The following is a 21,848-nucleotide window of genomic DNA, read 5'->3' on the forward strand; positions in this document are numbered from 1 at the left end:
TCAAGAAAAATGTCTCTAATGTAAATAGGACTTTGACATCAAATTGATGTGCACAATGTCTTGTTTCTCGCTTGTAAGAAATATTTATACATATTTATATTTTCAGTGTATGCATTTCTGTAACCAAACCGTTATTTTCACAATAAATTACAAATTATTTATGTCATGTGGTCTTATTTATGCTGTAAATGTGGCCTGTTATAGTAAAGTATCCAAAGTTGAATATAGATAGTATTGTTTTCCACAGGAGAAACTGTCCCGATTCGGTTATGGTAATGTGCATTATTTTGGATAGGACTGTGAGCGTGTGACCTTGTGTACCAGTTAATGCATTATCCCTATGGCAGTGTATTATAAGGGTTATTTTAAAGTTGACCTCTTAACGGCAGAAAATGTCTGACACAGTGGGTATGGCTGATTTCAATGGCCCTGTGTTTGGGGCAGTGAGTAGCTCAGGCCTCGGCCCGTGGACTCCTCCTGTGGAGAGAAGCCACTGCCCGCACGCTTCCAGCTCAGCAGCTGGTACAGTCTCCCTTTCACGAGCGCCGTCTGTGTCCCCCAGGCCTCCTCGCCATCCAGCTCGGTGCACAGGTGAGCCAGCCTCTGGTTGAGCTTGAGCAGGCTCACCAGAAGCATCCCCCCACCCAGCATGAGGCTGGGCCACAGCAGGTACCACAGCGTCAGCCACCTGTTGCACTTCCTGTACAATATGGCGTCCTCCGAGTAACGCCAGGCGCTGAAGCGACACCGCAGGACCTCACCACACCGCGCGTCCAGATACTGTTTGATCTTCCTGGCCTCCTGCAGCAGGTCTGACTCATTACGCTGGCACTTGGGCGTGTAGAAACACTAGAGAGCAGCATAAGAAGGCTTTGTTGGAGTCACTGAAGCATGGAGACAAGGAGAGAAAATGCCCTCCTATGTGAAGCCACCTGCAGCCATGACTATACTGCATTCATTTGCTGATTAAATTAATACAGGTGTGCAACAGTAATATGCATGTGAAGGTGCAAAACCCTAATGTGCTGTTTACTTAATGTTCAGTTTCCATTGTTATTCACATAGGCCTACTGTACATAAATGACTGTGAAAACAGAGAAGCCTGTAGATTGTTCTACCTCTGAGTTCAGGTTAATGGATTTTTCATCGTAGTGCAGGCGAGCCTTTATTTGGGAAGAAGAGACGTTGACAGAGATGTTGACCAAGACTTGCAGGCAAGGGAATGTAGTCAGGCCTCTGCAGTCAGACCACTCCTCCAGAATGTATGCCTGGGTCAGGGTACAGTTGACCTCCTCACCCCAGTCACTAAGACATTAATTAGGGAGAATTACTGATGGCCAGCAAACACATCACTAAAGGACTTATGGAAATTGCACACCAGTAAGCTACAATGTAACATAGCATCACTCTGTTATTTGGACAGTTAAGTAAACTAGAAAGAGAAGAGTAGAACATTGGGACAGTTAAGGGACAGCTAAGTAAACTAGATAGAATTACAGTAGAATATTGCACTTCACAAATGTTCAGTAGCCTTAAACCCTACTGGATTAGTTAATAAAAAACATGTAACCACTTGTTCTACATAACACCATAACAATAATAAAACATATGTAAAACCTTGTCCACTGTACTCTCTCTCTCTCTCTCTCTCTCTCTCTCTCTCTCTCTCTCACACACACACACATACACACACACACACACACACACACACACACACACACACACACACACACACACACACACACACACACACACACACACACACACAAATTCACAAAGACCAACCTCTGGAGATGAGGTTTGACCACTACAATCCCCACAACAAAGTACATGAGGATGGAGAAAGCCATCATGGTGAATCCCAGGAGAAGGGCCCTATCATCCCCCAGAGTGGACAGCAGGGTCTGGGGCTTGGCCTTCTCATTGCAGTTGCCACACTTCCTCCGGGGCTCCTGGGTCTGACCTTGATACAACGTTGCACTATGAAGCAGAGACAGTGAAGAGGTAAAGAGAAATGTTGCATGAGGTTGTGTAATAATGGTGAAGTTTCTCTTTCTCTCTCTCTCTCTCTCTCTCTCTCTCTCTCTCTCTCTTAAGGTCTTCTGTTAATAACATGGAGTATTCTATTACAAAAATGTAATGAAATGCACACATAGGCTACTTCCCTCCAAAAAAGTATGGTGCACATTTGAATGCTCAGGGCACTGGCAATGACTAAAATGTGAGAAAATAGAGGGCGATCCAATATGACACACATTCATATCTGTCACTGCAGGTAGGCAGGTAAAACCCATGAGACACCCTCCCAAAAGGCTCATTATCACAGCCGAGAAACTTCAAAAGCCCAATTTCCGGAGACAACACCTCAAAATCACACTGGAGTCTATTTTCTTTTCATGTTGATGAGTCACCAAGATGAAGTGTTTTCTACCACACACATCCCAATTCTTAGCTCTTTAGCCTTTCAGAGAGAGGATGTCTGTTTTTTAATCTACCAACTCATACACTACTGATGGATACCTAAATGAGAGCAGACTGTCAGCAAACATAAAACAATTTACTTGCGGTGCATTCCAGTCTTACCGCGTCTGGCGTCTCCGAGCCTGCAAGTTGATGTTAACAGGGACGCTGAAGGAACCCCTAGGGGAGTGTGCGGTCACAATCATCCCTACTCTGACCCCTAAAAGAAGTAGGATGGGGACTGCTGTACCACCCCAAATCTCTGGACCCTCCAGCAAATGGAGCACTTATGCATACCTGCTCAGCATTAGACTCTGGTCTGAAATGGCTGATGTGTTTGTACCATAGCTGAAAATACCCATGGGGATTGCCTGCACCCTCACACCCTGGCTGGAAACTTGTAGAGGTATAAACATTCAGCCACTGCTCACCTGAGCACAGCTACCTCAGCTCTGAGTTTCTATAGAAACCCCGAACATAGCAGGTAAGTTCATAATTGCATCCCACTGGACTGTGTGCGTAGCCTGCCATTAAAGTCGTTGTGCATTGGTGCATAGTGTTCTGTGAGATGCAGCTGTAAAAGCCAACAGCAGTCAAAATGTTTCTGAGCGTACTAATGACGGTGTCTTCTAGATGCATGGTTGAAAAATAACTGTTGGCAAAAATGTCATAGATGTTCTAGGTTCATTGCATAAACAAGTTAACACCCACAGGATTTGCTTGGTGGAGAAAAATATTATTAATTTCTAACTGAACATAGGCTACTGTAGGTACCTTACCTTAATTGTGTTCTCCAGCGTCTCCTATCCATTATGTATGTCAGAAAAACATCAAACCTCTGGGTTTTTAACTACTCAGTACTTTCATAATTGATAGGATGCACATCAAATAACATCTATTATTAATGTCATGTTTCTGGTTAAGAATAACAACATTTTAAAAATATGTGCTTCGCACCTGCTGCGCTTTGTCAACTGCAATCACCTGCGGCAACATTGGATAGCAGTGTGCATGAACTTATTAAGAGTATATCAAACAGTCTGAAAAGAGCAAGATTAGGTTATAATATTTTTCAACTTTTATTTACTAATTGTGCAAAATCCTTATTCTTCAAGGAGAGATAGGAAACTGGAAAGGACTATCTTGTTAAAATAGGCTGGACAATCATTGGTTCACATTTAGCCGGCTTCAGACCATCGAGCCAGGCCAGGGTAATTTGAGGGGCCACCTGGTGATAGTCGCCCAGGCTACAAGCCTCATGGTCATAATGTGGCAAAAGGACTATAGACATGGATCTTGTCCTGCATGTTTATGGAACATAGGACATGTTTATAGGACATGGATGATCTTGGGTTTACTTCTATAAGTAGACTAAGGTGGCTGATGCTCAGCAAAATTTTCCAACATGGAACAGTAGGTCTAGTAGGCAGGCCAAATCACACATGGGTCTTTAGGCAAGCGCCTATTTGCAACTGGGAGTGACTCACTCAAGGCTATTTGATCGTCATTCTCCTGAAACCTAGCGAGTGAGTTGAAATCCAGTCTGATCATGAATAATGCACATACGTAATTCGAGAATTTAGGCTCATATTTAAAATAGCATTCGCTAGTAAAAAAAATGTAGGTTATCTAGCCTAACCTACTGGCTTCTCTAATTTTTCAGAGGAAAAAAAATATGGAATTCACAGTAGGCCTAGGCTACATCTTACATGATCAACGTTGAGTTGTTTTCTTCCAAATATAACCGCCTGCGCGAGCGCAGGGAAATCGAATACAGTGGCCTGTGTTAAACAGCTGGACAAAAAACCGAGCTTGTAGGTAAATTAGGAACGTTGTGTCTTCCATTCAACCAATTGGTCCCGAAAGAAGAGGATGTGGAGAGACCACAATGTAGTGAGTGGCAAATGTTAATGCGTCAACAGGGAAAACGTTCAAACAAACAGATGGATATCCAACAAAAGAAAAAACTCTCATTTATTACCATTGGATTAATATTCCTTTTGAGTGGGATTGAGTATGGTGAGTTATGTTATGTAATCGTGTTTTTTTTGTAACCTAGGTAATTCGGTCTAATGTAGGCTATTGTTTGGATTGTAGGCCTGTTATTATACAATTTATCTGGTAATGTTAGTCATTTGGCTGTGTTATTGGAGAACATTAGCCTACAGCATTTCGTTAGTTTTCTGTCCTAATAATTAACAAACAAATAAACAAAAAACTATAGTCTAATAAATAATAGAGTCAATGTCACGTATCCTGGTCATTTACTTATGCCACATCTCTTTTTTTTTTAGCTGTCATCCTCCCCACAATATGGATGTATCTTCAGATACTTGATGCCCCACCATACTTCTTAGGTTTGGGTCTATCAGCATTCAGTTTAAGTGGATTGTTGTCAGGACCCCTATTTGGCCACTGGTCCGACCGGACTCGTAAAACAAAGACCATCCTCCTCCTCTCCAATGTCTTTGAGATAATAGGTTGGTATAATTGCACTTCACGGAAGTTAGACATGTGTTCCATCACATGAGCATTAACACAAGGTACCTTTCTTCTACACTTGTTGGCCTCATAGATTGATTGCTTGTGGCCCTCTGTAAGGATGTAGATGTGGGGTTGCATTAATGTACTGTCAACAGATGATAGGCTACTGTGAAACATGGTAGCCTAATGTTAACATCTGCTCTCTTTCCCTTAGGTAATTTCATGTATTTTATTGGTTATTCGAAGTGGCTGTTGTTGTCAAGCCGACTTGTTGCAGGTGATGTTTATTTATCAGATTATTCATGGTAGACCTAGCCAAGTAGTAATTATTCATCATATAATTTCCATGTGGCCATCATCCTATCACTGCTGTATTTGCTATTAAAATACACATATACCACATACCACATACTCTGAACCACTACGCCTAGTTGTGCTGAATGTTCAAATCTTGCTCAGCAGAGTGTGTGTTTATGTCTGCCATTTGCCTACATGTCTCCTGATAGGTATTGGTGCAGGAGCGGGCTCCTCCATCTTTGGGTACCTGACACGCAACACTGTCTCAGGGGACCGCGCTCAGGTCTTCGCTGCTGTCATGGCATGCCGCCAGGCCGGGCTCCTGATTGGTCAGTTCCTCTTATCCCATGGTCACTTTCATGAAGTATGATAGGATGAAGTATATGTGAAGTATATGTGAGGATCATGAAGTTGAAATGTGCGCTTTCAACCCGTGCCCTTTTGTTCTGTTCTGAGGTTGCACAGCTTCTGAGGTTGCACTGACTTATTTGATTAGTTAATAAATTAATCAGTTTATTGTCTATTGGGGAAGTGATTGATAGTGCACCTGACCAGTTACTCTAAACAGGCTTTCATTTTTTTGTATTTTTTACTACTGAAAAGCACACAGGACATTGAATGTGCTTTGTTTATGAACATTTGGTCTATCTAAGAATGCTAGAGTTGAATGTATAAAATGTATGCCTTACACAGGACAGTACAAAGATATTATTTTGTGGACAGACCATTAATCTAATGCTTTGTCTCTTGCACTTTCTACCACTTAGGTCCAGCTTTCAACATCTTTCTGAGGCTATGTGATTTTAAACTTGGGCCCTTTGTGGTGAACAAGTACACTTCACCTGGGGTAAGATATGATAAACTCTCATTTTCTAACTAATCCTTTTTCATCCTTTATCTTCCACCAAAAATGCTGATATGCAGCTTTTTGGTATAGTGTGAAGGGCAATACCATTCAAACTTTTACCAAATCAATGTTCACTTACTGTGCTGTGTCTACTGTACCATGCCAAGTCATTTGTGGTAGTATACAGTATACTTAAGAGCACAGATCATTTGTCTGACAATGATTTATATATTATGTAAAATGTAATTTGGTACTTAGCATCTTTTACACCCATAGGACAGTATCGCAAATCCCATTTCTGAAAAATTACAGTTTTGGATACATTTCTCATTGACGTCATCATACTCAGACTTCCAGTCAGACTTCCCGACCTCAAATTTTGTGGGCGGGGCTAAGTTTGGGCTGGCTTTTCAGGCTACAAGTTATCAGTTTGAAAGACTGTAGGCATCTATATTTCTATGTTATTAATATTTCCGAGTGTGTACCAATACGGTTGCTTGCACCATTCGCTATTCAGTATGGTGTGAGTGTAATGACCCTCCAGTTAACTTACCTCGGGGTCAGCTTTCACACATCCCTAAAGATGCCTAATGTCTTGGAAATGGGCTAAGGGCCCTCTCCTACAACAGCAATTAAAGGGTGAAAAAAATCAATGTGGGAAATGAGTACAGTTACAAACCCCCATTATACACCCTTCTGCATGGGGCTACTCATGTGTGAACAATTTCATTTCACTGCCATTGCTTATATCGATGTTACAATAGAATGTTATGATGACACTCTAATGTGTGTGTGTGTGTGTTTGTCAAGTCAAAGTCTGCTTTATTGTCAATTTCTTCACATGTCAAGACATACAAAGAGATCGAAATTGCGTTTCCTACTATCCCACGGTGGAGACAAGACATATTTTACCAATTAGGTCCACAGACAAACATAACATTCAAGTAAACAATATAAAAAGTAAAAATAAGAAGGCACATACAATGAAGAAATAAGAGCAGCAAAATTTGGTAGAAATTGTGCAATTGTGCATACAGTAGACAGTCAATATAATAGTGCAAAAGTCAGGCCAATAATTCTGTCATTGTGTGTGTGTGTGTGTGTGTGTGTGTGTGTGTGTGTATGTGTGTGTTAATGCTGTCAAAATGCTGTCATTGTGCGTGTGTGTGTGTGTGTGTGTGTGTGTGTGTGTGTGTGTGTGTCAATGCGTGTGTGCGTGTGTGTGTGTGTTAATGCGTGTGTGTGTGTGTGTGTGTTAATGCACATGTGTGTGTGTGTGTGTGTGTGTGTGTGTGTGTGTTAATGCGTGTGTGTGTGTGTGTGTGTGTGTGTGTGTTAATGCGTGTGTGTGTGTGTGTGTTAATGCGTGTGTGGCTGTGTGTGTGGCTGTGTGTGTGTGTGTGTGTGTGTGTGTGTGTGTGTGTGTGTGTGTGTTAATGCGTGTGTGTGTGTGTGTGTGTGTGTGTGTGTGTGTGTGTGTTAATGCGTGTGTGGGTGTGTGTGTGTGTATGTGTGTGTGTGTGTGTAACATTGCTCTTGAACCTCTGTCCCCCTCAGCTCTTCATGTGTGGGATGTGGCTGCTGCTGCAGCTGGCGGTGGCCCTGCTGTACTGGGACCTGCCCCCCGCGGAGAGCAGCGAGCTCCAGACGGTGGTCCGACCAAAGCAGCGGGGCGATGAGGAGGAGGAAGAGGAGCCGCTAATGGGTGCCGAGGAGGAGCCGTCGGACACCTACGGTGCTGTCATCATCGATCCCGAGCAGTCGGAGACGCGGTGTTCCCCCAGACGCCTCTCCCCTCCTCCACCCTCGCCCGCTTCCCCGAAGGCTGAAGAGCCCGATCCCTTTGAAGACTTCAGCGCCAGGAAAGGTAGGCTTGGGGGATGTTCCTCACTTTGTTTTCGGGGAAACGAAAGAGTGGTCTTTTATCTCCTCCGTTGTTGGTTTTGAGAGAAATGGGTTGTCAGGAGTGTGAAGTGTGCGTTCGATCGTTTTGCTCTTGTGCTGCTCCCTCTTCAACAATGTGTTACTCTTTCTCTCTCTTGCTTTTTTCTTCATTCTTGTTTCTCTCTCTTTCTCTCTCTCCTTCCAGAGTTCCTGAGAGAAGAGGTAATAGTGCTCCTCACAGCCCAATTTATAACACTCTTCAACCAGACTGCATTGGAGGTGAGAGCTATCAGTTGTAAAATTGCTGGGGAATCCCCACTCAATCAGTGAAAGCTTCATCTTTGTCATCTTGAAGAATCTCTGTTCTCTGCTCCGATATCTCTTCCCCTCTCGATTTATTTCCCCCTGTCTCTCTTTTCTACTCTCTCCTTTATCCTGGGCCCTTGAAATATTCTTACACTGTGAACAATACAAAATGGACGGACCGTATTATCCATGGGCTGTAATTTCTGCGTCTTTCTCCAGACGATGGTGACCCCGTTGACCCAGCGCTACTTTGGCTTCGGGGAGCTTGGCAACAGCGTGATGTACAGCCTCTGTGGGGTGGAGGTGATACTGGGCTTCTTCTTTGTGCGTTGGCTGAGCTGTCGGGTGGCCGATCGCATGGTGTTGGCCGTTGGGCTGGTCATCTGTGCCGTGGCCTGCGTCTGGTGCCTCCTGTTCCTGGCCAAACCACGAGGTGGGTCCTCCATGGCTACCTCCTCCCTTGGCGAGCTGTAATTGAGCGCCAGCCTCCCAGCGCCAAGACTGTGGGCTTGAGTCTGCAGGAACATGAACCACCCACATCACTGTGATTATGTAGTCCCAGTTTGGTGTAGGGGGGTAGGGAGGGGTGGTGGTGGTGGTGGTGGTGTTCAGTGAAAAAGAGGCTACTGAGCTACTGTGTTTGACAAAGGATTTCTTGGTCTGTAATGAATTACATCTAATAGGACTCAAAACACACAGCCACACACATAGTCTAAAATAAATAGAAAAAGTAGTAAACATGCTCTTGTTGCACTTCTATTTTCGCAAATAAATATTACACTGCCCTTACCCAGGATCGGACGGAAAAAAATCTACCCGCAACCACATAGACTGGGAAGACTTTAGACTTGGCAGCATTTCTTTGCCATGCCCTCCTCCTTCCTCTGCTTGGCGCACACCATGGGCTGGTTGGCAAACACCTGCCCGCTGGCACAGACACAGCCCTCATGCCCAGCATGGGGAGTGGCAGACGGGTAGACAGACCCCTCCTCTCATCTAATGAAGATATAACAGCTTTAATGAGTACGAAGGGAAAAAACAGCAGTGGTTATAGTTTAAGCAGTTATTATTAGCGTCTAAAATGTCTTAGTGTGGGGTGATAAAGAGATGCCAGCCATTTCTCTCCACTCTCAGGTAGTTTGGTTTCACTGTACAGTGATGGCACCATGCTATTGCTGTGACCTTTTGAGCCGTTTCCCAGAGGTGTTTTGGAGTAGCACCACAGAATGAGGGTGGGAAAGGATGGGTTGTCTCTGCTAGTAATGACCTGTTAAATGGTCCATGGGGTATTACTGCCAGCAAAAAAACATTTACTTGAGAGGTTATAAATGGATGGTTTTGAATGCAGGGGGTTACTCAGTGGAGCTGTCCGAGTTCGGCATTGGAGTGTTCCTGCAGCTGCTTGGGCTCCCGTTTGTGGCCGTTGCCCAGGTGACCCTCTTCTCCAAAGTCACGGCAGAGAAGACACAAGGTAGGAGACATTAAGTCACGCAGGAGTAAGCATACCAAAGACACTTTAAGATCTTTGCACCGTTTACTTCATGTGCTCAATGTGGTTGAATGGCAAAAGTGCACTGTACAGTACACACACACATACAGACACACACACAGACACACACACACAACACACACACACACACACACACACACACACACACACACACACACACACACACAGACAGACAGACAGACAGACAGACAGACAGACAGACAGACAGACAGACAGACAGACAGACAGACACACACACACACACACACGCACACACACACACACACACACAGTATATTCATTACCAAACAGATCCAGGACCTTGTCTGAATCTGTCTCTATGTCTTTGTCTGAAGGCTTTAGTCAGGGTGTGAGGCGCTCCATAGGAGGAGTGGCCACCATCCTGGGCCCTCTGTGGGCAGGAGGGCTCACCGGGAACCTCTATCTGATGCTGGGCATGATGATGGCCCTCCTCCTGCTCGTCATGGTCAGTGTGTCACAGCTGAACTCTCAGTGCAATCCGTGTCTAATTTAGTAAGCATAGGCTCATACCAGAGATAGAAATTGTGCATGTCAGTGTGCTTGTCAACATGTGATAGAAATTCTAAAGGAACTGTTTCTGTCACATACATTAAGGCCTATGGCCGGCGATGCGACGGTGATTTATGGCAGGTGACCGGCAAAATTGAATAGACTCTATTGAGGGGAAACACACAGGCAAGTGGAACGGCAGGGCAACTGTCGCCGTCGCATCGCTTTAATCGGCCCCTTTCTATTTTTCAGGGTGATTTTGATACGTCATAATAGAAAACAGCTGTCTGGTCAGTGTATCTCCACTGAATCGATGGGTGACCGGCTCGCGTCGCCAGTAGTGTGTATAGTAAAGCAATTAACAGAATTCCACTGTCACTGTTGACTGTCCCATTACCGGCCGTGTGTAACAGCCTTTAAATCACTCTAGAGTTTAAATCTTTCATCCTTCTAACAATATCAGCACATACCAATCATGAGTAAATGTCAGATATCAGACAAATGTTGCTGTGTGCTCTGTAAGAAACTGAATGAACTCTACTTCTCCCTGGTTGTGATGGTAACATGATTCCTCCCTGTTCAGGTGATGGTGGTGCTCTCCTATGAGCGCTTGGTGGAGCCCCCTGTGGTCCATCACGCCTCCGACAGCACGGAGAGTGAAGGCTAGAGCAGCGCGCTCACAGAAAGTCAGAGGGGAAAGGTAAAAGAAAAGACAACAGCGCTCCACTCCACTCATAACCAGTAGACTGCTCCTCCTGTCAGTTACAGCCCACTGCCAGTAGTAGCCATCATGTTTTGACCTGCCTTATTGAGAGACTGAAAACGTCATTGAAGGATTTTCAGATAGTGTAATATACATTAGCAACAGCTCACTTAGCCTGGCTTAGACCTTAGCCATCATCAGACATGAAGGCCAGTCATGGCTGACCAATGTCCTCTTGTCTCTTCCCAGTGTTCTCTGTGTGCGTGGCGTCCCTCTGCCCTGCAGACTGCCGCGGGGCTCCGTGTGTCTGGGGTGGGCGGGACGGTCTGGAGGTGAGCAGATGCCGGAGCCATGGGAGGCGAGAGCTTCCCAGTACGCCAGAGGTACCCCGACTCTCAGGGTTGCCCCAGTGCCCAGCACAGTCCAGAGCTGTGGTGAATGCCCCCGCAGCCAAACATTCACAGCACTTTACTGATACCGGCATTTTAAGGATTTATTTATTCCTGTCTTTTCACAAGTCTTCCCAGAGCAATTTGTAATGGTCATTTTATTATTTTATATTTCATAGCATCTAGTCTGTGATTAAATAGCCTTATATATATATATATATATATATAGATCTGTTAAACTTTTGCGTTTCATTGAACATGTCTACATTTTATTTGTGTGAATGTATAAGCATGTCTTATGGATATATTGTTGGCAAGTAGCATTTTTCATTAAAAAAAAAAAGAGCACAGTACGTCTTCCTTGCTTGGCTTGTACTGGATTATGCACAATGGACAACCACATGAGGGCGCACTTGCTTCAGGTTTTTCTAGATTATACTCTTCTCTGCATGTGTATGTGTGAATGGGTATTTGTGGGTGTGGGTTTGTCTCTCTGTATGTCTGTCTGTGTGTGTGTGTGTGTGTGTGTGTGTGTGTGTGTGAGAGGTGTGTGTGTGTGAGAGAGAGAGAGAGAGAGAGAAAGAAAGAGTCTTTCTACACAGGAACCATCAATGTATCAAACTGATATTGTGTGGTTCTGCAGCACATACAATGTACTGATCAAAATTGATGATGTCATCCTTATTTTATATGTTTTGAAGTGTGGATAGGATTTGAGACCACTCACTTACACTTGGATTTGTATTTCAGAAAAAGAAAATAATTTTCTGTATACCACTTCTACTGGAAACTGGGACAAATCCTTGCCATTTGTCTTAACACATATTATTCTCATTTGATATATTTGTAAGTGGATACTATTATTTGTGACCACATGCCCACTTTGTATTCCAATGCTGAAGAGAAAGATTTTGGATCACCTCCAGTGTGAATTGGAATAAATCTTCCCCTCATCAGAGTCTGTTGCATTTAATCATGGTTTACTCCTCTCACATTAGTGCCAGTAGCTGCTAAGCCAACACAATTCAACTCCCTGCAGCCACCATCATCAAACTGGGATGACAAAGTTTGTGATGAGGAACTATTGCTGGGCCAGTTAACCTCCTAACCTCACAATCCAGATTATCTGTCATTCCTGACCTGTGTGCAACCCCAACTAAAATGGAGTGAGATTATCTGTTTTATCCGATAGAGATATTTGTGGAGATTAATATACTGTGTGTTGTAGGTCAATCTGTGAGTTGAACATAAGGTATGTTTTCATATACTGTTGAGTGTTAATATTACCATTATATTATTTAGTCAATCATTGTTTCATACATAATTTTAAAAATATTTATAAACATGGCAGGCATTATTTTAGTTGAAAAATGAAAGACATTCACCAATGAATTTGCTCTACATCATAGGCTTTATATTATTCAACTTCAGTAATGGCTTGCTTGTAGGGGGCATTTTATAGTTGCTTTTTCACTAGGTGGGCATGAAGCTCCTCGGCAATGTGTTGGAATTCAATTGAGGATGTAATATGAAATCAGCAGGACCTGACTCTGCCCGCAATGGTGGGAGTAAACAACACAAATCTCCTTTTAGAGGGAAAAACACTCCCAGACATCACAAGCTGTCAGGGAGGATTAAAGGCGTTGGCCAAGCAAATATAATGTCAAAAGTGCTGGCGACTAGAGGGCAAATCAATTGACTCGAGTCCAGTGACATCAGAGAAAATAGGCCTGGAGGCTTGCCCAGAAGGTTTACAGAGGCTAGTCTCCCATATTTGTGTTAGCCTTGAAACGCACTGATAAATATGTCATGGGCGTAGGACATTGCAGTAGAGGGCTGGCTTTAACCAGGTACTTTGCATGCGTTGCATCAGACATGTGGCTCCTTGAAGAACCTGGCACCTCAAGGTTTGCTCTCCACCTTTGAAGTGAAAGGGGTATCCCTACTGGCCAAAGATCCCTCTCCAGGGGGCTGCAAGGGCCCTTCTTTTGTTGTGAGAGGCTAACCTGACGAAAACCGAGTAGAGCGCTAGAAATACAATGGAGCCCTTTAAAGGAGCATACTTTCAAAATCGAATTAAGGCACACAGAGTTATCATCCCAGCAGACATCGCCTACTCCCTTGACTCTATAAGAGACTTGCTGAACTGCTTAAAAAAAAAAAGAAAAGCAAACTCAAAAAAATTCAAACTCTCTAGGCAGATTAAAATCCCAGCCAGGCCTACATGTTCAAATCAATTTAACTTTTGTTTCACATTTGATTTCATTGCTCTACAAGGAAGCCTGCACAGGAAAAATGGCCTAAATTATTATAAATCAATCAGAAGATTGTCATGAGACTCATTGGCAAAAATATGGCATATTATTACATTGGCTACACACATAATTTACACCATCATAAAAACACCCTTCTCCATTCCAGCTGGTGGGCATGAGCAGTGAAAAAAGCCTTGAGGTGATTTGGCTCATCCGTCTATCTTCATTCAGTTTGACAGATAATCTATCTCTTTTTTGGGGTGTAACAAACTCTAGCCTTGGAAGTCAATTGCACAGGTTTTCAACCTCAACAACCGAGATCACACCGAGACAGCTTAGCTTTGACTTCACCCAAGGTCCACTTCTCAGCACACAGAGCTGAGGAATATCCACGACCGGTCCATATACTGTCCGATGAGATTCAGAGCATCATGCAAATCTGGCTCGCCATCAAGCATTCCATCTGATGCCTCAGATACAGTAGCTTCTCATCAGACTTGCAAAGAGATCACTTCATTTGAAACTCAGATTTATAGTGTATTTATGAAGGAATGAATCAAAGATGGTCATCCCCAACCCCAACTTCAGCCTGCCCCTTAATTGAAAGTTAAATTACTCACCCAAGACACGATATGAAAAGGGAGTATTACATTTTTATTCCTTTAATTATGAGTTGGACTGTGGCCTGGATTTTTCCCCATTCTGTGTTAGTATTGCTGTTTCGGAGAAGTAGTATGATTAATTCTCATTTTAAAGGCAGCATGACTGCTGCTTCCAGTCATGTCCTTACCTTATGTGTGCAGCAGCTCGTTAATAGATAAAACATCAACAGCATGTTCCTTTGTTCTGTATGTGGTTAAATAAGTATATTTTCTCCTCCCCTGCGCTTATATGCTACTTGTATGTTCTTGCAATGCGTATGAAAGTGAAAGATCTTACATAAGACCATGCAGTGGCGGCTGTAGCCGTAGCTGTAGCCAGTTGCATATAGACTCTTTTGTCTGGAGCAGAGAGGCACAGATATGTTTGTCCAGGTTCTTTCACATGGCCCAGTTCGCCGCCTCGCTTTGCTTCGCCTCGCCTCGGCTGCGTTTCAGGGGGAGCGTATCATCCTCCGGCTGGGGAATAGAGATGGTTGATATACATATCACTTTGTGGGATTAGAGGATTAAGCTCCCTCCTGCTGATACGGAGAGGGTCCTCGGCTCCGGCCCCCAGTGTCCCCCCTCCTACCACCCCCCCACGACCCCCACCCCCGTGCCCACCGAGCTTTAGACCAAGAGCTTTGTTGACACGCAATGCGGAGGGCAGACAAAACACACTCAGAAGCCCATGCATGGTGATGAAAAGCACACATATTCCATACGTCTTTCCAGTGTGTGTGTGTTTTTGTGTATGTGTTTGTGTGTGTGTGTGTTTGTGTGTGTGTGTGTGTGTGTGTGTGTGTGTGTGTGTGTGTGTGGTGGGGTGGGTCATCTCCGCACATGGCTGCTCTGTACTGTGTGTCTGTCCTTGTGCTCACTGTTCACGTTGACGCGGCCGGGTCTCTCTGGATGTCTAACGCAGACCCTGGTAGACTCATGGGCTCCGGCTTCCCAAAGTAAGATTCCGGCGTGTGTAATCCTGTCTAACATGCATGCAAATCCCATCGGCAGCCCCGCACAATGCAAAGTCTGTATGAAGCCCCCCCACCAACTGACCCATCTCCACCATCGCAAGACAGTAGCCAGCCAGCTACTGGCAGACAGCACTTTTGTCATGGAAGGCTCCCCATAAAATTAATTTAGTGCTCTCTGTACCCCTACTGAAATCACAATAATCCACTGTGAGATTGCCTTTGTTCTGTCTCGAGTCATGCTGCGCCAATGCATATCGGTAAAGGTAATCTAATGTCTCTTCATCTGCAAGGCTAGAGCGAATAGCTGTGACTATGCATTGATGTATTGCATTAAAGTCAAAATTGGCCCATCTGTGGTTTAATAAAATGCCCTCCATTTTCCTTTCAGACTTTTAGGAGAGACGAAGAGACACTTATCTGAGCTACAGTATCAAATATGGAGAACTGTCTGCTATTTTTTGCAGTTATATCTCTGGACCTCTTTCATGTTTGTTGGTGTTTGTTGGTGTGTGTTTGTGTGTTTGTGTGTGTGTGTGTGTGTGTGTGTGTGTGTGTGTGTGTGTGTGTGTGTGTGTGTGTTTGTGTGTGTGTGTGTGTGTTGAGGGGGTGTATGTGCCCTTTTCTCAGGCACCTCTCGCATTTTGATCGCTGTCGGGGACACAAAAGCTCAGCTGGGGGTCTTCAGTCCAATTTGCCATTGTGTATCAACGTTTCTCTCCCTTCCACAAACATGGCCGCCCTCCAGCTGTCCTTTTGGCGGTACAGTCAAGCGTGAGCATCAGGGTTAGCATCAGGGTTAGCATCAGGGTTAGCTACACGGAGAGAACAAACTAGCACAACAATCCTTTTCTTTCTGTCTGTCCCGCCTGAGGTTTAGAAGACGCACGCTCTCTCACCTCACTATCCACAAGTGATCCTCCAACACCCCACCCCCCTGATCACCATTTTCGAATGTGTATGAATTACCGAATTAACATGTTTTAGGTCTTAGCATTTGCAAATATATGAGCTCAGTTTCACAATGGATTCTCATACACACACAGTGAGGTCACACTGTCATTTGCATAGCACTGCAAAATGTACACAGGCAGAAATAGTAAACGTTTGACACGGGCCTTATCCGGTGAATGGTGCAATACCAAGATACGACACCGCTCTCTCTGATTAGTCATGCCAATTTGCCACCAAATGATCCACAATTGCACTGAGCTGGCAAAAAAGCAAGCATTGCTCCAGATCCCCTTCGACAATAACATTTCCATCAGTTTCCACACTACCAGTCCCACGGCTGTCTTGTTCAGAGGGGTGGTTAGTGTACAGATGAATAACAGTGGCACTAACCATATTGTCCCATGAAACCCACCAGATCCATGCTCAGGAGCCCCGCACAGGCCAAACGCAGGTCAGCTCTGCTCAGATCCTGGGTGTAATTCAATCTGCCGTTCCCTTAATACTAACTTCATTTCCAAGGCCTCGTGTGATCCTCCACATGAATGCCCCACTTTGTGTGTGTGCGCCGCTGCACACAGGATCGTGACATACAGAGTAGCTGAAAAATAAGCATTGAATTGAGACTTCCTGAATTGGATTATAGGCCTACTTGACCATTGCAGTATTCATCAGCTGATCAACGTCTTAATGGAGAACATACTGTTCCTGTTTCCAGTACCGGCCAACAGAGTCTATTGGATTGAGGAAGACAGAGAGTTTAGAGTTCAGGATCAGCAACAGCCTGTTACTTCCACTCATAAGCTGCTTTCTTTGGATGACAATTTGCAGGTTGGGGAAAAAATCTCTTGAAACCCCTTGTCTGTAGACTGTATTAAAGCTGCTGTCATCTCATCTCACATATAGTCTTTCACTAGATATTCAGTATTTCACCACATATCCTTGCAGGGACCCCTGGAGGGGGAAGCACCAACTCAATCGTTTTAGTGAAATTTAGTTCCATATATCAGTGCATTATAAGTGCATTTGCTCCTGGGAGGGATTGAGTAATGAGTATATGCCGTTGAATATACTGGTTCACTAGTGAATTATACTGATGGCCAAGACACAAACACAAACACAGACAGATGCAGACACATACAGACACACACACACACAAACACACACACACACACACACACACACACACACACACACACACACACACACACACACACATACACACACACTGGGACATTATGATTATGCATGTGATTATGTGATTGTGATTATGCATTATGATAACTGTATCAGATCAAATAAGGCTTGATTTTACAGAGTGTTATTGGCTACTACAAACCACAACTAACTGCCTTTCCTCCTTTCCTCTTATGTTCACTCTCACCCACTCCCTGTCTACTGCTAAATCCCTCTTCCCCTTTCAAGATTTTCTTTTGTTGACACCAACTGTGTATCAATAGACTCTTTGTGTGTGAGAGGGTTTTCTCTCCACAAAATCTGATTAAAGGCAGACTTAAGTCCTGTATGGAGGCCAAACCTTTGATGACAACCTTGCAGGAGAGGTTAAGGGAATTCTGTCCTCCTCAGTGTTTGAACAAATCATATAATCAATCCAATTATAATTTGTTGAAATGTCACATTACAGATGCGAGGAGAACCAATATAATATTTCTCTCTTTCATGGGCGTTTGGTGTATGCGGTCCATATGTTGAGCCACTGTGTGCTTCTTGGTCACACTGGCATTTATAATCTTATTTTTTGACTGAACATGTTATGGGTGTACTTGATTTTGTAAGTCCATTACAGCAAATTCATTAGTTTGATGCAGAGGGAGTTCTCTGAAACACCATCTGTTTCCACGAATTCTCTAACTTCGTATTGTCATTTGTCTTTGTGGAGAGGGATTTTTATAGCACAATTGTACATGCTCGCAGCTAAATTCAGGGTCACTGATGTTTCACAATGCAATATGCCCATGTTGTTTTATTTTGTTGGCATTTCAAACAGACATACAGAGTAGTTCCCTTCAGGCTCCCCACGGCCTGTAGCAGCAACAGCCTGACCAGGTCTGACAGATTTGTCCAAAGCTTGAGTGAAAACATACATGACCTTGATGTGACCATTAAGTGCTTTTGTTTATAAATTGGTGCAGATGCTAAACCGTGCTGAACCAACACAATATGGGCCACCAGTGTATTTATCTAAGCCATTTGCTTCTGAAAGTCCAGATTAACACAGCTGTTCAGTTATCTTCACATGTAAGCAGCAGCTAATATTGATATATTGAATAGCTGACAAGCTAATATTAATGCACATCTGATCAGTCCAAAAATAATTTTGCCATGAGAAACTGACAATACTATTTTGAGCCAAAAAAGAGAGCAAAATTAGATATGGACCAGAAATTAAAGGAACATGAAGCATTTGGTTGAAATAATTTAATTGCATGCATTTTTGTCTGTAATTGATATAGGTGGAGCATTTAATGAAAAAAAAAATTCTTAGGAAGAAAATACCAAGATGGCATAGCCAAATAGCAAAATATCTAGGATGCACATAGTCAGTAGGGAATGGAATGTGACAGTCCCAGTTTATATTCTAGCTGCAGAGTCCAACATGTCCTGCATTCAAATGTCATTGGCTCAGCGTTTTGCAAGTCTTTTATAAACACGCATTCTGGGGGCTGGTGGGTCTGCTGCACCTGGTGATGCTATCGAAAATCCACAAGGCACAAAAATCTGACGCTGTCAAGGTGTCTGCTGTTTGGACCTACTCCCCCCGGAGGTTGCGACGAGACGTCTTTAATCCTGGCCGTGCCTCTGGAACGCGTTGGGTCATTTGCGCACTGACTGCAGTGACGTCCCTAAAGGGATATGTAAGGCATGGAGTCACGTCCGTTATGGAATCATAAGCAGTAATTAAGATGCTAATTAGCCAAGAATGTCTCCGTGTTTAGACTCATGATCGACATCTTAATGAGACTAATTTCCTTCTCAGTTTTCATATCGAGATGAAATGTCACTTTGCATCAATACCTAGGCTACATACAGACTCTGAATAGACTGGAGAGAAGTTATATTGAGAGCCTCTGAACCAAACAAAGAAATTTGATTCAATTTCTAATCCAATTGTTGCTTCAGTTAGGCTAAGACTTACCACCATTAGTCTTGTCGACAAACCAAAAATAAGATTAAAATGTTTATGTTAAAACAGTAGGCCTATTAACGGTATTACTGTACTTGCATACCAGATTTAATTATTGTCATCCTTGCCTGAACCACAAAACAAAACACAGGCCTATCACAAGAAAAACCGAGACTTTTTCAAGAATTTCTATGATTCAACAAGCCCTTTTCCCTGTCTCTGCCTGCTGTCATAAGGCAGCCATCAAATTACTCCCTCGGAGAGTTTTTCGGGTCTGAAAATCGACTGTGCCTCTGCCAACCGCGAACGGCCTTGGACAAGGCTGGTTGGAGAGAGACAGTCCACTCCAAAACTGATCTGTCATCCTTTTGCTCTCCTGCAGCCCACCTCCTTCTGCCGTTGCCTTGGCAACTGCTCAGGCAAGGACAGTGGTATTGTAAAAATTGTAGCTCGGTGTAAAGGAAACATTACCCGTCTCCCCTTATCTCTCAAAAGCCATCAAAACAAAACACCCGTGCGCGTGTTCATCTTCCTGGGTGCCCGGGCCAGTGCTGACATTAATTGGTTATAATTCAGGATGGCAACAGGGATCGATCGGCCGAGAATCTCCCGGCCTTTATTAAGTCGTGTTTAACCTCTTCATTTCACCTCCATTTTAACGCTCAATCTATTAACTCCTTTGATGGTGTATTCATTTTACAATCTGATTGAATTTCAGTCTATTCTCCTACACAGGCTTCAACAAATACAGTTACATTCAATAACAAAATAATAATAAATAAAAAAATCTAAATTTAGGGCTTTTGCATCTTTCTGCATCTACAAACAGGAAGATTTGTCAGCTACTTATAAATCGCTCTGATGATATGAGCAAGTGCGATGGGATTTCAGAATTGTTGGGCAAGATCATTTGCATGACCTCACCATAAGGTAAATCAAGCCCTTCTTGGCTTGCATGACTAAACAAGCATTAAGTGGCAGATGTCACTTGTGGAGCTCAGATCAAAGTGACAAGAGTCAGGTACTCGGGGAGCGGAGCCGTGGGGGAGGGGATCAGGGATAAGACCCTGCTGGAAGAGGCACTAGGTATTCTGCGCACATATTTCCATCCCTCTCCTCCAGACCACCTCGGAGAGGCTCCGGTGGCGGACCCATGCGATGTGAATTAGCCCAACATTAGCATGATTCACCCCTGCCCCTCCACCCCCGAAAGTCCTGCCCCCAACACAACAAACACACACACACACACACACACACACACACACACACACACACACACACACACACACACACACACACACACACACACCTCTGGAATGGAATGAAATGGGGCAGGGGGTAGGAAGATAGAAGAGGGAATTAGGCAGCTGTGTGGGATTGTATGTGGTTAAAGCCTCATCCGCACCTACTGTACGTTGGTTCAAAGGCTAATGCATCCAGCTCCTGCTGGGCCCTTTTCTACCCCGGCCTCCTCCGCTCCCTCCTCGCTCTGCCTTCCTGACTTGTAATGCAGGCAGGAAGGCTAGTGGGGGCCCCCCGCCAGACCTTTCAGGCCCGTAAGCAAACAAGAGTGGGCTCATAGGAGCCTAATCTGTTCTTTGTTTCCTTCCTTATTCTAATTGGCTTTGGGGTTGACTGCAGCGAGCCGAGTGCACTTAAATTTGCCTCCAGACCCCACAGTTTGACGGGCAGGAAAAAGACCTCCAACAATTCAAAGATGCCACCTCTCAAGAGTGCACTTTTTTTTTTATCTATGTAGAGTGCAAGACTGGCTTTAGATAGAAACATGTGTGCCCACACGAGAAAAGAGAAAAGGTCAAAAACGATCCTAACAGAGTACTGCCTCACATGTATTTTTTCATTTTTTTAAGTGTTTAAATTGAAGATCCACACAGACATAAAATCATGAGTGTTAAATGTGCTTTTAAATCTGGCCCGGAGGTCATCTCATTTGAATCATGGAGTAGTTGAGTAGCAGAGCTATGGTAGAGTGGTTAAAGTAATAGGCTGAAAACGAATGAGAAGCTGGCTGAGGCCAAAGGTAGGGCAGGCTTCCTTGTGGCTCCTCTGAGACACTTTAATATTTCAGGGTAACATTTAAAAAGGCATTCACAATCCCTGGTAAGCATTGAACAGTGGCTTATTGTTTTCCCCTCCTTCCTTCAGCAGCCTACCCACAACGAGAAGTCTCAACGCAAAAGCTCTGTAGCTGCCATTTTCTTTCAGATCACAATGTCCTTTTCTTTGGGAAAAAGGCCATTCATGTGGTAATTGATCCATACGCCCCATCCTAAAAAGGATCCTAAGCTTTTAGTCATAGGAGGGAGGACATCTCCTCACACCATCACAGACTGGTTAACAATGTAACCTTCTGAGCACCAAAGGCCGGATGGTTAAAGAACAGACTTGTGATGCAGCACAGAAGAGGATTCTCTGCCATCACTAGCTGCAGACTGCAGATGGGGAGAAAACCCTTATTATTACGGTGATTT

The 21,848-nt window shown here is 43.9% G+C and overlaps 2 protein-coding genes across 3 annotated transcripts; one reads left to right on the forward strand and one right to left on the reverse strand.

The window, feature by feature from the left end:
• Positions 1 to 420: 420 nt before the first annotated feature.
• kcnmb3 (potassium calcium-activated channel subfamily M regulatory beta subunit 3) lies at positions 421 to 2,666 on the reverse strand. Its single transcript, XM_048255887.1, has 4 exons — positions 2,584 to 2,666; positions 1,786 to 1,980; positions 1,119 to 1,305; positions 421 to 849 (listed from the first exon to the last, which is right to left on the reverse strand). The coding sequence occupies exons 1-4, from the start codon at positions 2,664 to 2,666 to the stop codon at positions 421 to 423; spliced, it is 894 nt and encodes a 297-aa protein (XP_048111844.1).
• A 1,154-nt stretch (positions 2,667 to 3,820) lies between these two features.
• mfsd8l2 (major facilitator superfamily domain containing 8-like 2) lies at positions 3,821 to 11,630 on the forward strand. Of its 2 annotated transcripts, XM_048254036.1 has the most exons (13): positions 3,821 to 3,986; positions 4,124 to 4,479; positions 4,755 to 4,940; positions 5,159 to 5,221; positions 5,451 to 5,570; positions 6,009 to 6,088; positions 7,646 to 7,955; positions 8,178 to 8,251; positions 8,498 to 8,711; positions 9,627 to 9,749; positions 10,124 to 10,254; positions 10,882 to 10,998; positions 11,251 to 11,630. In XM_048254036.1, exons 2-12 carry the CDS (start codon positions 4,365 to 4,367, stop codon positions 10,963 to 10,965), a joined length of 1,500 nt encoding a protein of 499 aa, XP_048109993.1. In that variant the 5' UTR covers positions 3,821 to 3,986; positions 4,124 to 4,364; the 3' UTR covers positions 10,966 to 10,998; positions 11,251 to 11,630. The 2 variants fall into 2 exon arrangements, with proteins under 2 accessions (XP_048109993.1, XP_048110002.1); XM_048254045.1 differs by lacking the exon at positions 5,159 to 5,221.
• Positions 11,631 to 21,848: the final 10,218 nt, after the last annotated feature.

The sequence above is a fragment of the Alosa alosa genome, chromosome 1 (assembly GCF_017589495.1).
Source record: "Alosa alosa isolate M-15738 ecotype Scorff River chromosome 1, AALO_Geno_1.1, whole genome shotgun sequence".
Classification (NCBI taxonomy): domain Eukaryota; kingdom Metazoa; phylum Chordata; class Actinopteri; order Clupeiformes; family Clupeidae; genus Alosa; species Alosa alosa.